This window comes from Arvicanthis niloticus, chromosome 22, assembly GCF_011762505.2.
Source record: "Arvicanthis niloticus isolate mArvNil1 chromosome 22, mArvNil1.pat.X, whole genome shotgun sequence".
Taxonomy (NCBI): domain Eukaryota; kingdom Metazoa; phylum Chordata; class Mammalia; order Rodentia; family Muridae; genus Arvicanthis; species Arvicanthis niloticus.
In genome coordinates, this window is record NC_133429.1 from 43,406,577 (window position 1) to 43,419,715 (window position 13,139).

General features: G+C 42.7%; 1 protein-coding gene across 2 annotated transcripts in view; it reads right to left on the reverse strand.

Annotated features, from left to right (window-relative positions):
• Window positions 1-13,139, reverse strand: part of Srgap1 (SLIT-ROBO Rho GTPase activating protein 1) — a 258,469-nt gene that overhangs the window by 46,789 nt on the left and 198,541 nt on the right. For both annotated transcript variants that reach the window (XM_076920365.1, XM_076920366.1), the window contains exons 9-11: window positions 9,841-10,038; window positions 9,114-9,198; window positions 1,626-1,653 (exon numbers count right to left, since the gene is read on the reverse strand). In XM_076920365.1, coding sequence (XP_076776480.1) covers window positions 1,626-1,653; window positions 9,114-9,198; window positions 9,841-10,038 — 311 coding nt within the window. The remainder of the gene's footprint in view (window positions 1-1,625; window positions 1,654-9,113; window positions 9,199-9,840; window positions 10,039-13,139) is intronic.

The window sequence follows — 13,139 nt, forward strand, 5'->3', positions numbered from 1 at the left end:
TTCAAATTTACAAACTTCAGTTTAAAAACAAAATCCCAAGAATTTATGTGAAACCCTGAAGGACTCATTAGATATTAGCGCTGCAATCAGCGTGTCTATGAGAGAACAAACCCGCGGATACAGCCTTTCATGGCTACATTCTCAGAATCTCCCAGCAGGTGGGCTGTGACTAATGGGGTATAGAGCCAGCGGCACCCGAAGTCCTGTGGTGCCTGGGACTTAAAAGGAGCCTTTACAAATACACAGAAATGTGTGGAGACCTCTCCTAGGCAGTACGCTTTGTCCTTCCCCAGTTAACGTTTCTGAACTATTTTTATACCCTAAATTCCACACTGCTCATGAAGGAAGGGATGCGGCAGGTGTGAAGGACTTGCACAATGAGCTGCCAAAAGTTTCGTCGGATTTACTTGATACCGTCAAGTTTTCATTATCTTATCAGTGTTTTCTACGGCAGGTTTTAGTGTCAAGGGGTGACTGCCCATGGAGAGACAGTGCTTTGCTATAGCACTCAAAGGCGCGGGCGTGCTCTGGCACTCAGCCACGGAGTGGGTGGGAACTGCGGGCAGCTCAAAGGCTGGTCAGGAGATGAGGAGGGAGGAGAAGGTGAAAAAAACGCTCTTTACTGTGGCTTTTGTGGGAAGGAATGGGAAGCGCGTGGAGAGCAACAAACCGAATTGGACAGTTTGGCTGACCTGGGTAGCTTCTGCAGCAAGGAAGAGGTTCTGGTTGTCTGGTCCCTGGCTGTGGGGTGTCCAGGCAAGTGGACATGTAACCCCTGAGTGAAAGAGCCAATCAGAGCAGGCTCCGGATTAGCTAATTTGTATGTTGAAAGTTCTACTCGGAAGGCCGGTCTGGCTAACTGCCATAGATGGTCCCTCCAGAATGAACAAAGTCCCGGTGCGTCAAAGCATCCGATACAGAAACCAGAAGGCCCCACTGTTAAAGAGCTTCACCTGCTTCTTGCCTCAAACAGAACACAGCCGCAGACGCTCGAAATCTTGCTATCATCAGCTCCTATGGTGTCTGGCCGGTGTGCAAATAACACCATAGAGAAACAAAAGTCGTCATAAACGTTCTCCAACTTAAATCAGAGTCTGCTTCCAAATATTCCAGCAAGAAGCTTTACAGTCCTTCATGGGTGGGTACAGGGGTGATGGGAAGGAGGATCTGCCACAGGTGGTTTGTGTTAGAAGTTACATTTTAGAATCAGACGTGAAAGTGGGTAGAGCTCTAAAGTCCCCCAAATTTCAATGTATCTAATTTTCAGATAGCATAAAAATGTAGCAGGAGCTGGAAGTAGGCAATTGTTACTACTTACTACGGCAGTTGGTGCACACATCTGTCTTGCTAACTAAATTATCATGTCCAAAGTGGTGTCAATCTATTAAAAAAATTAATGTATTTGGGATTAGATAAATTAAGCCTGCTCTCTAGGGTTCAACTGCTTACCCAGGAGCTTTATGACTCCATTGAAGACAACCCCAGTTATGCCAGAGTACCTGTCTGAGGACATTTCAAGGTGCTAAGCTTCGTCATGCCCAGACTATATGCTATAGTCGTTAGCTGCTCTCGATAGAGAGAAGAGAGTGAGGCAGACCACAGATTATGATAAAGCATCTTCCTACCTTGTAGTCATATATTCAGCTCTATGACCTGCCAAAAAAAAAAAAAAAAAAAAAAGAATAAACAAAATAAATAAACCAGGCAGATTCAGTGGGTTGGAGTTGATCATCTGTGGTCATCTGTTATCTCAGGATGGTGAGTTAATAAAGTGTTACAGATCTTGTGGTAGAGAAGACGTGGCTAGTCTAGGATAATGAAATAATTCAAAGTTATTATTGTCCCAAAACCTCAGTCCGAACTATAACTAATCCTATAAGGTAGAGAATTTCACATTTCATCTGGCAATTTGAGGCAGTTTTTTTTTTTTTTTAAAACACAAGATAGCTGCTTGACCATTAAGCTCAAACATAAAATACACGCAAAGGCTATCTAAAAGGTTCCTGCTAATTATTTGCTGTTTTGATTGACAGAAAAGAAAATAGGGTGGGGCAGACTCAGTTTCCCTTTGACTAAGTTGATATTCTTTCTGTGGTATGAAATCAGGGCACTGGGAAAGAAGTGTGTTCCCTAATCTGAACCGACACAGACAATAACATACAAGTACATTAAATGAGACTACATTTTACCACCTTGTAAGCTAAGAGCCTTTCAGAGTCCTGTCATCGAAGCCACCAGCTGCTTCTCATGCTCACATATGGCCTTCTTCTTGTAAATAACAGGACTGAATTGTTCTAGAATGCTCGTGGTCTGCATTCATTTCACGTTTGCAAGCATTCACGGTGGCTGTCTGCTCTTCATGCATTCAGGGGCAGTGGGGTAAGGGGTAGGCCGGTGGAAGCATTCAGCTGGTTTGTCTACAAAATGAGGACACAGTCCTGAAGGAGTCTGAAGCTACAGCTGGCAGAGAAAGGCCTCGCTGTAGCACAAACAGGTGAGCCCCGCCCATCACACGACACAGTGATTCAGACCCATATGCCAAGGCTGAGTGGACAACTAGCTGGTACCAGTTATTTGAATACTGCTAGACCACAGCTGATCCCCCACTCTAATATCTGCTCTTGAATAAGAAGAAATCCAAGATACCTGATATGTGTTGATTAAACAGGGGACAACAGATTTGTATCAGGGGACATCATTCTTCACACAGACCTGAGCAAGTGCTGGTAAGATCAGTTCCTAGCCAGAGCCGGAGTGAGCTGAGTGTGGTAGGTGGTACCTTATGGGTATCCCAGTGCAGAGGTCTGTGGGAAGCTGGGCTAGACTGGATTCGGTCAGAGGGAAGACAAGGCTCAGAGTCTCTGTCACTTTGGTTGTGCTGAGCTGGAGCCATAAGAGTTGGCTGAGCTCACCCCGAGTGAATCAATAGGACAGGCAAAGGATTGAAGGTACAGACACTGTCTGGCTTGTCTATATTGGTCACTGTATCTGCTTTATTAAGACATCAGTGTGTTATATTAGTCAGAACAGTTCAGACACTATTTGAATTAATATCCCTAAGCATGAAGTAAGCAATAAGTTTTTTCCAGTGTTAGCATTGTATACTTACTAACTTTGACAAAGAGTGACACTTAGTAACCTGGGTATGCAGGCTGGCCTAGAACTCCTGAACTTCCTGATTCAGTATTTGTACTGAAATACTTCCTGGGCAGTATTTGTATGGTACCACCACGCCTAACCTAAGCCCTTTATATTAAATATGGTAACTCACAATTTTCATAACAACTTTTAAAAAATTACTTATTTTATATATATGAGTACACTGTCGCTGTCTTTAGACACACCAGAAGAGGGCATCAGATCCCATTACAGATGGTTGTGAGCCACCATGTGGTTGCTGGGAATTGAACTCAAGACCTCTGGAAGAGCAGTCAGTGCTCTTAACCACTGAGCCAGCTCTCCAGTCCCTCATAACAACTTTTATGAGGTAGCTTCTATTATTATTACTTGTTTTCAAAAGAAACTGAGCACATGAGAACATGACCCGGCCGAGGTCCTGTTAGTATAGTGTAGGCCTGACAATAGGGTTGAGGTTCATTTAGTGACAGATCTGAAATCCCAAGTATTGTACTACACTACCTTAAAAAATGGCGGTTGGGGTGGGGATGTAGCTCATTGGTAGAGCACTTGTTGAATGGTCAAGAGGCTGAGAGTTCAATCCTCATCTCCAAAACACACACACACACACACACACACACACACACACACGCAAGCACACACACACACACAGAGAGAGAGAGAGAGAGAGAGAGAGAGCGACATATACATGATAAAAATCAACTTGCTTATCTTATTCTCAATTTAGGAAGTGATTAGTTGGGACAACTAAGCAAAAATAGCAAAATTTCCAGGTCCTAAGGTGTTTTACTTTTACTAATCATTCATTTCTCTAGAATCAGACCACGTAAAAGTGCTCTCCAACTTAAATGTGTATTGATTTGTATATTCACATATCTGTGTAATTTTGGTTTTTAATTGTGTGCATGCACACACAGACATACACACAGATACTTGCACACACAGATGCACAGAAACACTCATATGCACACATACACATACACACACACACACACACACACACACATACACTAAATGTTAAGTTTCTGGGTAGGAGAGGCAATTTAGTTAATAAAGCATCTGCCATGGAAACATTGGAACTTAAGTTCAGATCCCAACACCCATGTAAAAAGTGAGTGTCATATCATGGCATGCATCATGTGTCTCTAACCCCGGGACTTGGTAGGGTAGAGACAAGTAGCTCTCTGACGGTCCCTGGCTGGTTAGCCTAGCGACTTGGTGAGCCCCTTACTTCAGTGAGAGATCCTATCTCAAAAACATAGTTTGTCGTGATCCAAGAATGATATTGTGTGCTGACCTCTGAGGCCTCCACAGGCATGTGGGCAGGCATGCGTGAACACCTGCCCGCACATGTGCACACATGCACATGAAAGCATGTGTACTACATGCACATCCACACTCAAACCCTTGTGAACAATCTTAGAAGAGAGGAATGGATCCCAGTGTATACTTTTATTGGCCTAATAAGGCTAAAATAAAATACAAAATAATGAAAGATGTAACTGAAAACCAAAATCACACAGATATGTGAATATGCAAATTAATACACATTTAAGTTGGCGAGCACGGCCTAATCACTTTTATGTGGTTCAGTGCTAAAGAGACGGATGATTAGTAAAAGTGTAACACCTTACGACCTGGAAATTTTGCTATTTTTGCTCAGATGTCCCAACTAATCATTCCCTAAATTGAGAACAAGATAAGTTGATTTCTAGCACTTTGCTTTCATTGATGGTTAATAGTATGAGATTTAAAAAAAGGACAAACCAACCTATACAAGACACATCTTGAATAATGAGCTAGAATAACCGTCAGCTTGCAATTCTCAGTGCGTCTCGACTGATGAATGAGGTTTTATTTTTTTAATCAGTATCGTCATTAATAGATCAATAACACACAAGCAAGGAAGACTCAGCATCCAAAAGAAATGTGGATGTGTCCAGTGGTCTGAGGATGAGGTTTCAATTACTTCCTCTGGAAGCTTAATTATTAAAAAGTAAGGAACTCCCAACCCCACCCCATATAAGCCACTTGGAGAGGAAAAAAAATCCAGGATTATTATTGTTTTTTTTTTTTTTTTTTTTTTTTTTTGTAAAACCAACTCTTTGGACTATTTTTTGGGGGGGGGGGCATCAGGGGTTCTTGCTGAGATAGGATTGGCCTTGCTCAGTATCTCAAGGCTCACTTCCATCCTCCTGCCTCTGCCTTCCAAGTGCCATGACTGCAATTTGGGATAAGTGGCTCCTTTGGTTTCTCTTACCTTCGACTTCAGAATTGTGAAGTGAATTGCTTTTCGCATTTAAATGCAGGTTACTTAAAAATGGAGGCTGCAGACAACTTGAGGTAAGGGGGGAAAAGGTAGAGGATAGTATTTAAAATACATCTAGCTCAAACTGGACAGAGATGCCTTTGATTGTCCCCCATTGAGGACTGATAAAGGGTCGGCGGCAATACTTTCCAGCCCCTTGTCTTTTTGTACACTATAGACTACTGTGGTGCTTTTTGTAAGAAGGGACGTAATTCCACACAATCCGAGTATCTTTTGAAAGAATATTTGTACCCCTACTCAAAGACAGACAATGGATTATTCCAAGATAACCTACTTAATTCCTTTGTCAAAAAAAAAAAAATGTGATGCCTAGGACAAGGAACAATGTAACAGAGCTTGGCTCCCACTGTCACATTTTTCTGTGTAGCGAAATTGTACAGATATTTCCACCCTCTTACTTCCAAATACCTCACACAAAGAACCTGATATGAACAGGAAGGCTCATTATTAGATTTAAAAAAACAAAAAAACACGGTGTCCCAGTTTTATCACCATATATCTCATTTACTGTGGCCGATTTAACTTCCATTAAAAAAGAAATGATATCCCTAAAGACCGAGCAGCCTTGTTGGGATGAGAAAGAAGAGGGTGACTTTCAGAGCCCATGTGCCTCTTTCTATTTCGGTACCTTTTCTAAAGCCTCGGGATTCTGAGTTGAGAGGATGCCGCTTTAAGAGTCTGATCCAGTTGCTTTGCTGAGTTGTAAATCAGAGAACTGACGGGGCCCACTGGTAGCTTGCCAAGAATGGGCGGCAAGGCGGGCCAAACACATGTCTGTAGTTAGAGTTTCATCTGTGGACGATCAACTGCTAAATCCCTGGGCTAGGCTTTATTTGTTTTATTCTGAAGGCAGCTTTCGCAGCTCTGGTCTGGGAGAATTCAGAGGTATTCCTATCTGAAATGTCAAGCCCGTCCCCAAACCACCACTTACCCCTGGACTGCTAACCTTATCTAACCAGATGGGACTTGGATCCCTTTCTAAGAGCTCATCACTGGACTGTTTTTCCATGGGACAGGCGCCATTAACTTGGTTAAAAGTCTCCTCTGCTGTAAGCCTACTAACACTGACCAGGGCTTGCGTGGAGAGCCAGCAGGCTTACAAGGGGTGAACGTTTTAAAAGTGGGGTGTGTCGCTCATGCTCAGCTTTTCTTGGAGGGTTAAAACCAGCAGCACTGAGTAACCAGCAGCTGATGGACTGTCAAACTGCCAGAAGTTACTGCATTAAGACCAGCAGAGGTCGGTACCCAAGTCTATGCCCGCTATTCTGACAAACCACACAGGTCCTTTCCACAGACTTAACTGAGTGTGACGAAGCTACATCATGGGGACACTGGAGCTCACTGAAAGAAATTCCAAGACAAAGGAATCCTGGCTTGGTGTTGACAAGGTGTGATGATTTTACACAGTGTGGCTAAGGACAGCCTTTGGCAAATGGTTTCGGCCTAGAGGCCAAAATGTAGCCTGATCCAAGAATGACATGGAGAATAACATTAACCAGTGTGGCTTTTCTCTCTAGGAGACATAAAAGAATGTATACTGAATGACTACCACAAAAGCTTCAGAATGTGGTGGCTTCAAGCCACATTAACGCTTGCCTGCTGACGGTGCCAAGGGTGAGCACACCCATGGCTCAGAGCCTCCACTCTCACCATGTCCACAGTGGCTCTCAGTCTTGGATGGGGGAACTTTTGTGTCTGAAAATATTTAAAGCATTTTGCTACACTGAGGAGAAGTTATGCTCTGGGGGCAGCAAGGGACCTTGAGGGCATTGTTCCAAATATCAGGCGCTTGCAAAAAAAAAAAAAAAAAAAAAAAAAAAAAAAGGAAAGGAAAAAAGGGAATTTATTAAGAGAAAAATGGGGGTGGAGGGGAGGCTAGGACATGATTATTTAAGAAAACTATTCAAAGATAAAAAACCTTAAAAATAAAGTTTAAATCTACAGAAGAGAACAAAGACTACTACAAGAAATATCCTGATCATCTTTACTGAGATTTCATAATTGTCTGTCTGTCTGTCTGTCTGTCTGTCTATCCTTTTGAAAATCCTGAGCCATGCCATTGGGAAGTAAGTTCTAGACACTGTAGCATTCCAGCAAGCTTTTTTTTTTTTTTTTTTTTTTAAATTTAAGACTAAGGACATTCTTCTAACTATAGTATCATAGTATCATTATAACACAGAGGAAAATGAAGTCAATAATATTTAACCTATAGATTATATCCATTTTCTATTATGCTTGAAATGGCCTTCATAAATTCTGCCTTTTGATTCAGATTTTAGTTAAAGTTGACACATTGCATTTTCCCCCTTTTTAACATTTAAGCCCCTCCCCTTTTTTCCTTAGGCACAGCTGTCTTTCAGCTTGGAGCCTGGGGAACCTGAGGTCATGCATGACAACTTCCTGCCTTGCAGACCTTTCCTAGGGATGAGGGGTTCTTTGGAGAAGACCATAAGGTAAGGTGGTAGGTATACTGCTTTATGGGGTCTTTATGGGGCATAAGATGGATCTCTCTCTCTCTGTTTTTAAAGGCTTTATTTATTTTTATTTTATGTGCATGAGTGTGTTGCCTCCATGTATGTGAGTCGGTCTGTCTGTCTGTCTCCCTACACCCCGCCCCCGTGTGTGTGTGTGTGTGTGTGTGTGTGTCTGTCTGTCTGTCTGTCTGTCTGTCTGTCTGTCTGTCTGTCTGTGTGTCTGTCTGTGTGTCTGTGTACTTCCTAAAAAGGCCAGAAGAGGGCGTCGGATTCCCAGGAATCCAACTCGGATCCCGAAAAGTATTCATAATGGCCGAGCTACCTTACTGGCTCTGGGAGTCTCTTTTGAATTCAGCCATTCACACACCTCGACCCAGTCCTCCTGTTCCCGCCCCATTCTATGGTGTTCTCTTTCATTTCTTACAATGCCCAGCAGGATCTAGAATGAACAGAAAACCCAAGCTTTAGACCCTGAGACGCTAAAGGCCAGGGTTTTGCCTACGTTATTCATTTTCCCCTTTATATTTCTATGAAGACAGAGAAGAGAAGCAATGATGTTTGTGTAGCCCCTTGTGTTTGCAGTGCCCCCCACTCCTATCTCCTCACTGGGGAAGATGAGGAGACTAGCAGGATCCAGTTGAGAAGATAGTTCAGAACAACACACGGCTCTGAGAATGCTTTGTTAGTATTTGGTGCTATTGTTTCTGTTATATCATACATACTCCATCAGATCATATCTCAAGTATCAACAATACTTAATGAAGAAAAGAAGATTGCTCGGACTGGACGAACTGGTTTCTAGAATCTCAAAAATTAACAGATGGGACAGGTAGCAGCCCATTCAATGGACAGGGTGAGTCTGGAGCACCAAGAAGCCCAAGGCAGAGGCAGCAAAGACTGTGGTATTTGTGTGTCCCTCCCCAAAGGAACCTCTGCTCCTGAGCCACTCCTCTTCCTTGGCTTTACCTCCCAGATTAAAATGGCTTCAGTGTGAATGCAATCATCGGGGAACTCAGATCAACTGAGATCTTAACATAGGACAGCATCGTTGATTTTCAGGGCCGCACACTCACACAGCCATGCTTCACGCTCTTCATAGAACGCCCATGATAGGACACACATGATAGGACACACAGGCCAAACCGTTTCCCCATTTGCCCCTGGTACTTCACCTTCTCCAAGAGTCCTCTGCAGCAAGTCATGCTTAGCCTGAAGCTTTGTGATGAGATTACTGCCTTCCAAGAACTCTCGAAGTTTCTGCAAAAAGGCAAGGTAGAAACTTAAAACCTCCTCCAGTGTCAAGGAACTTCCCAGAGGAGACGTTAGACCCTCTGCTTTCTGTCTCCTAGAATCCTGTACTCAAAGACTCTCCATTCTAACAGACTGAGCCTTCTCTTGAGAGCCTGTTGGAAATGCAGGCTCGGGACTCCTCCTTCCCAGTCCTGTTGAAACAGGCTGCACTTGAGCAAACTCCCTTGTGGTGTGCACCCACAGACAAAGCCTGGACTTGGAGAGGGGGGAAAGGATTAGTGTAAGTAGCCACAAGGTCTGAGTTCAGGGTGTGCCCGTAACCCCAGCACTAGGGTGGGGCTGGAAACAGGAAGATCCTGGGCACTCACTGTTTCAGAGAGAAATCTGTCTCAAAAACTAAGATGGAGGAGCAACCCAGTAAGACATCTTCATTGTGCTGTAGCTCTCCTTCCCCCAGCCTGTTTTAGAGAGGTCCTAACTCCTAACCTCTACCCAGACTGGCTGGATTGGGAACTTTGAGGATGCTCAGGTGACCGTATTTTAAAATCCAGGCCTGCAGAAAGACTCTGACATCATTAACTAGAAACGGCCGGCAAGCATGGTCCCAGGCTTTGTCAAGAGAGGCCGGGGAGCAGGGAGTGGGCGCACCATGAAGTAGAACTGCTCAGTTTCTTGCTGGTTAGCTCGTCTCTTGGCGATGCTGGGTTTACTCAGGTAGGTTTCAGACACAGTGGACTTCACAGACTCTGTAGATCGGCTGTGTTGGAAGCACTCAGACACGTCGTAGTCCTCAATAGTGACCATATCTTGGATCGTCTGGAGGGTGGCTTCTGTTGTTTTCTTGACCTGGGAAAAGAAATACATTTCTCTTATTAGCATATGGTTCTGTGAAGCCTATCTAGTCCATGAGAGTCGGTCTGCTAGGGAGAGATTACTTTGGAGTGTGATCTGTAGGAGACGACGGCTAGGCCAACCAGACTTCAGATCGCCCATCTGTGCTCCTGTACGTCTCAATGGAGACTGTCAATTTCATTTCTACTTACTCTTACCTTTTAAATAAAGGTAAAACTACAAACAGAAAAAAATACACAGACCGTAAGTGTTGGAGATTGGTTCTAATGCTTTAATCCAATCAGGAATCTGCATGTCCTTGTCTTAAATTGGTTTTTGATCCATCAATAAAGATGCCAGTGGCTGGGCAAAGGGAGATGGGGCGGGACCCTTAGAGTTGTGCAGGCTAGGATGCAGTGGGGAGAAAAAAGGAATCACCATGGCTGGGGGGAGATATATGGAGGGACACAGGAGCTACAGGGGATAGAGCCCAGGAGCCATGTAAGAATTTGGTAAGTGGCCGCTTCCCCGATTGGGCCTAAGACAGCAGGGGAAGTTTAGGAGTGTCCGGTCTTTGAATCAGCCAAAGCATTGAAAAATATGCTAATGCGTGTGTGTGTGTGTGTGTGTGTGTGTGTGTCTTTCATTTGAGGATCCAAAAATAGCTCCTTTCTTGAGCAAAGGAAGCCGCTTCCGCAGGGTGCAGCCCAAAACTCAATGCTATGCCTGAGTGTACAGCCTGATGAATATTCTCAGTGTGAACATGCCTAGGTAAACGCCTCTCGGACCCAAAGTGGACATTATCAATAGTCTCACCGTCCTTCCAATAACCTCCATGCTTTTCTTTCCTCTCGGTGTATCCACTGACCTCCCCCTCACTCCCTTTCATTTTTCCTTATTTGGTACCAAAGCTAGGAACTTAGATATGCTAAGAGCAAAGATTCCAGCACGAAGCTACACACCCATCTCTCCTCAGCACCCCACTTTTCTAACATGTTAGCGGCATTTTATAGAAATAGCACAGAATATATTTTAAATCTGGCTCCTTCCTCTTGCTCAGGGTCAGGGAGGTTCATTTCTTGTGAATTTCAGTGTTTCATTGCTTGATATTTATTGCAAGGACAAATCATGATTCACTCTGTGATTGATAGATGAGTATTTTTTTAGTTTTGTCTTTTATGAATTTTATGAATTATAGTGCAATGAACACATTTTTTTTTGGTGGGGGGAGGAAGGGCATACATACATGGAAACAATTGCTGTATATGGAAAATGCCAGACTGTTCTCCAAAACGGTGCTATTTACGTTCCCATTAGCATGGTGGAGAATTCCCATTACTCCACATTCTTGCCCATGGTTGGCATTGTCCCTCCTTTCAATTTAAGCCACCATGCCGTTGTACAGTGGTCTCACGTGGTTTCCGTAGGGTTTCTCCCACTGTATGAGCTTGAGGTGAAAGGCAGCCTGGATCCCTCCTTTGGGAATACTTTGTTGCAACCTGTCAATCAATGTTCTACCAGGCTATGAGTATTGTGATTCATGTTAGCAATTATTTTCCCACTCTTGGCTTCAGCTTTTCACTGATTCATTGCCAGATAGATGAATGTACCTTCTGCTTTTATTTTTATATTTTAGTGTGTGTGTGTGTGTGTGTGTGTGTGTGTGTGTGTGTGTGCTCGCATGCAACAACATTCGGCTGGAGGTCAGAGAACCACTTTGTGCAGTCAATTTCTCCTTCCATTTTTATATCTCAGGTTGCCAGGGTTCCGTGGGAAGCATTTTTATTATATGTTCAATATTCATTGTGGTCTGTCTATGTAGTTATTAGATTCTTTGATCTCCGTTCTTTAGTTTTTAAAAGTTACCACTGGGATTTCTTTTTAGTTGAGTCTATTTCATCCACCTGAGAATCTTTAATCTGACCTCATGAAAGATACTTTCCTGCTTGACACTTATTTTTTACTATATGGATGATTCCTGCATTTTCCTGTGGCTTCCATATTCCTGCTGAGTAAGGGGATGGCATCTGAAATGTAAATAAAATATCCAGTAAAAAAAATGAAATAAAAAAAAAGAGATTAACTAGCACAGGAATTCTTAAAATGTACCCTGATTTATTCTAATTTTACATAAGAAGCTTGTATTAGTTGAGAAAGTCATGATATCAGCTAATTCACAAATAAATCTCTCATAGTCATTGTCTATCTAAACCTGCCAATTCCATAGAATGGAACAAATATATCAGAGAAGATTCAAATCTTATCAGACACAATCATGATGCATCTTCAACATTAAGACCAGATTAGCTTATGAAGTGTATTTAAATCCTGTTTTAAAAGATTTATTTAGTTTTAGTTATTACTATTTGTGTTTGCTTGCATGTTTTTTTATGCACGATGTGTGTTCCTGGGTTCCATAGCGGCTAGAAGAGGCCATCAATTTCCCCAAATTTTGAGCTATAGAAAGTTGGTAATTGTCTTTCAATTGCTAGGGAATGTATCCATGTCCTCTGCAAAAAAAAAAAAAACACGTTCTCTTGTTTTCTGAGCTACCTTTTAATGTCCTAAATCTTTTATTTTATATAATTTTATATACTATATAAAATTATGGTGTTTTAAATAAGAAAAAAATTTACTTTGAGTGAAATCTTTTCTTTTTCTCCATCTTCTTTTAAAGCTTTCTATTTATCCTTGGGTTCTACAGTTTCACAATATGTCTAGGCACTGATACATACATACATACATTCATACATACATACATACATACATACATGTTTCACATATGTGCCTGTGAATGTGCATATGTTACAGTGAGAGTGTGGAGATCAGAACACAACTTGGGAGAGTGTGTTCTCTCTCTCCACCATGCGGGTCCTAGCATCAGGCTCCAGGCTTCAGTAGCACATAGCACAGGCTGTAAGTACAGACTGCTTGGGGCTTGCTTCTGAACCCGAGCCAACCTGAGCGATTGGCTCAAGTTCTGACTCTTCTCCTTACCTCTTAAGCTACTACTGCCTCTGCTTCTGAAATTTCCTTTCCACGAGCCTCGTTACAACAGCACACTTCCCTGCGTTCTCTTTGTCTCTTAATTCCTCTCTTCTCTAATGCATTTTCTA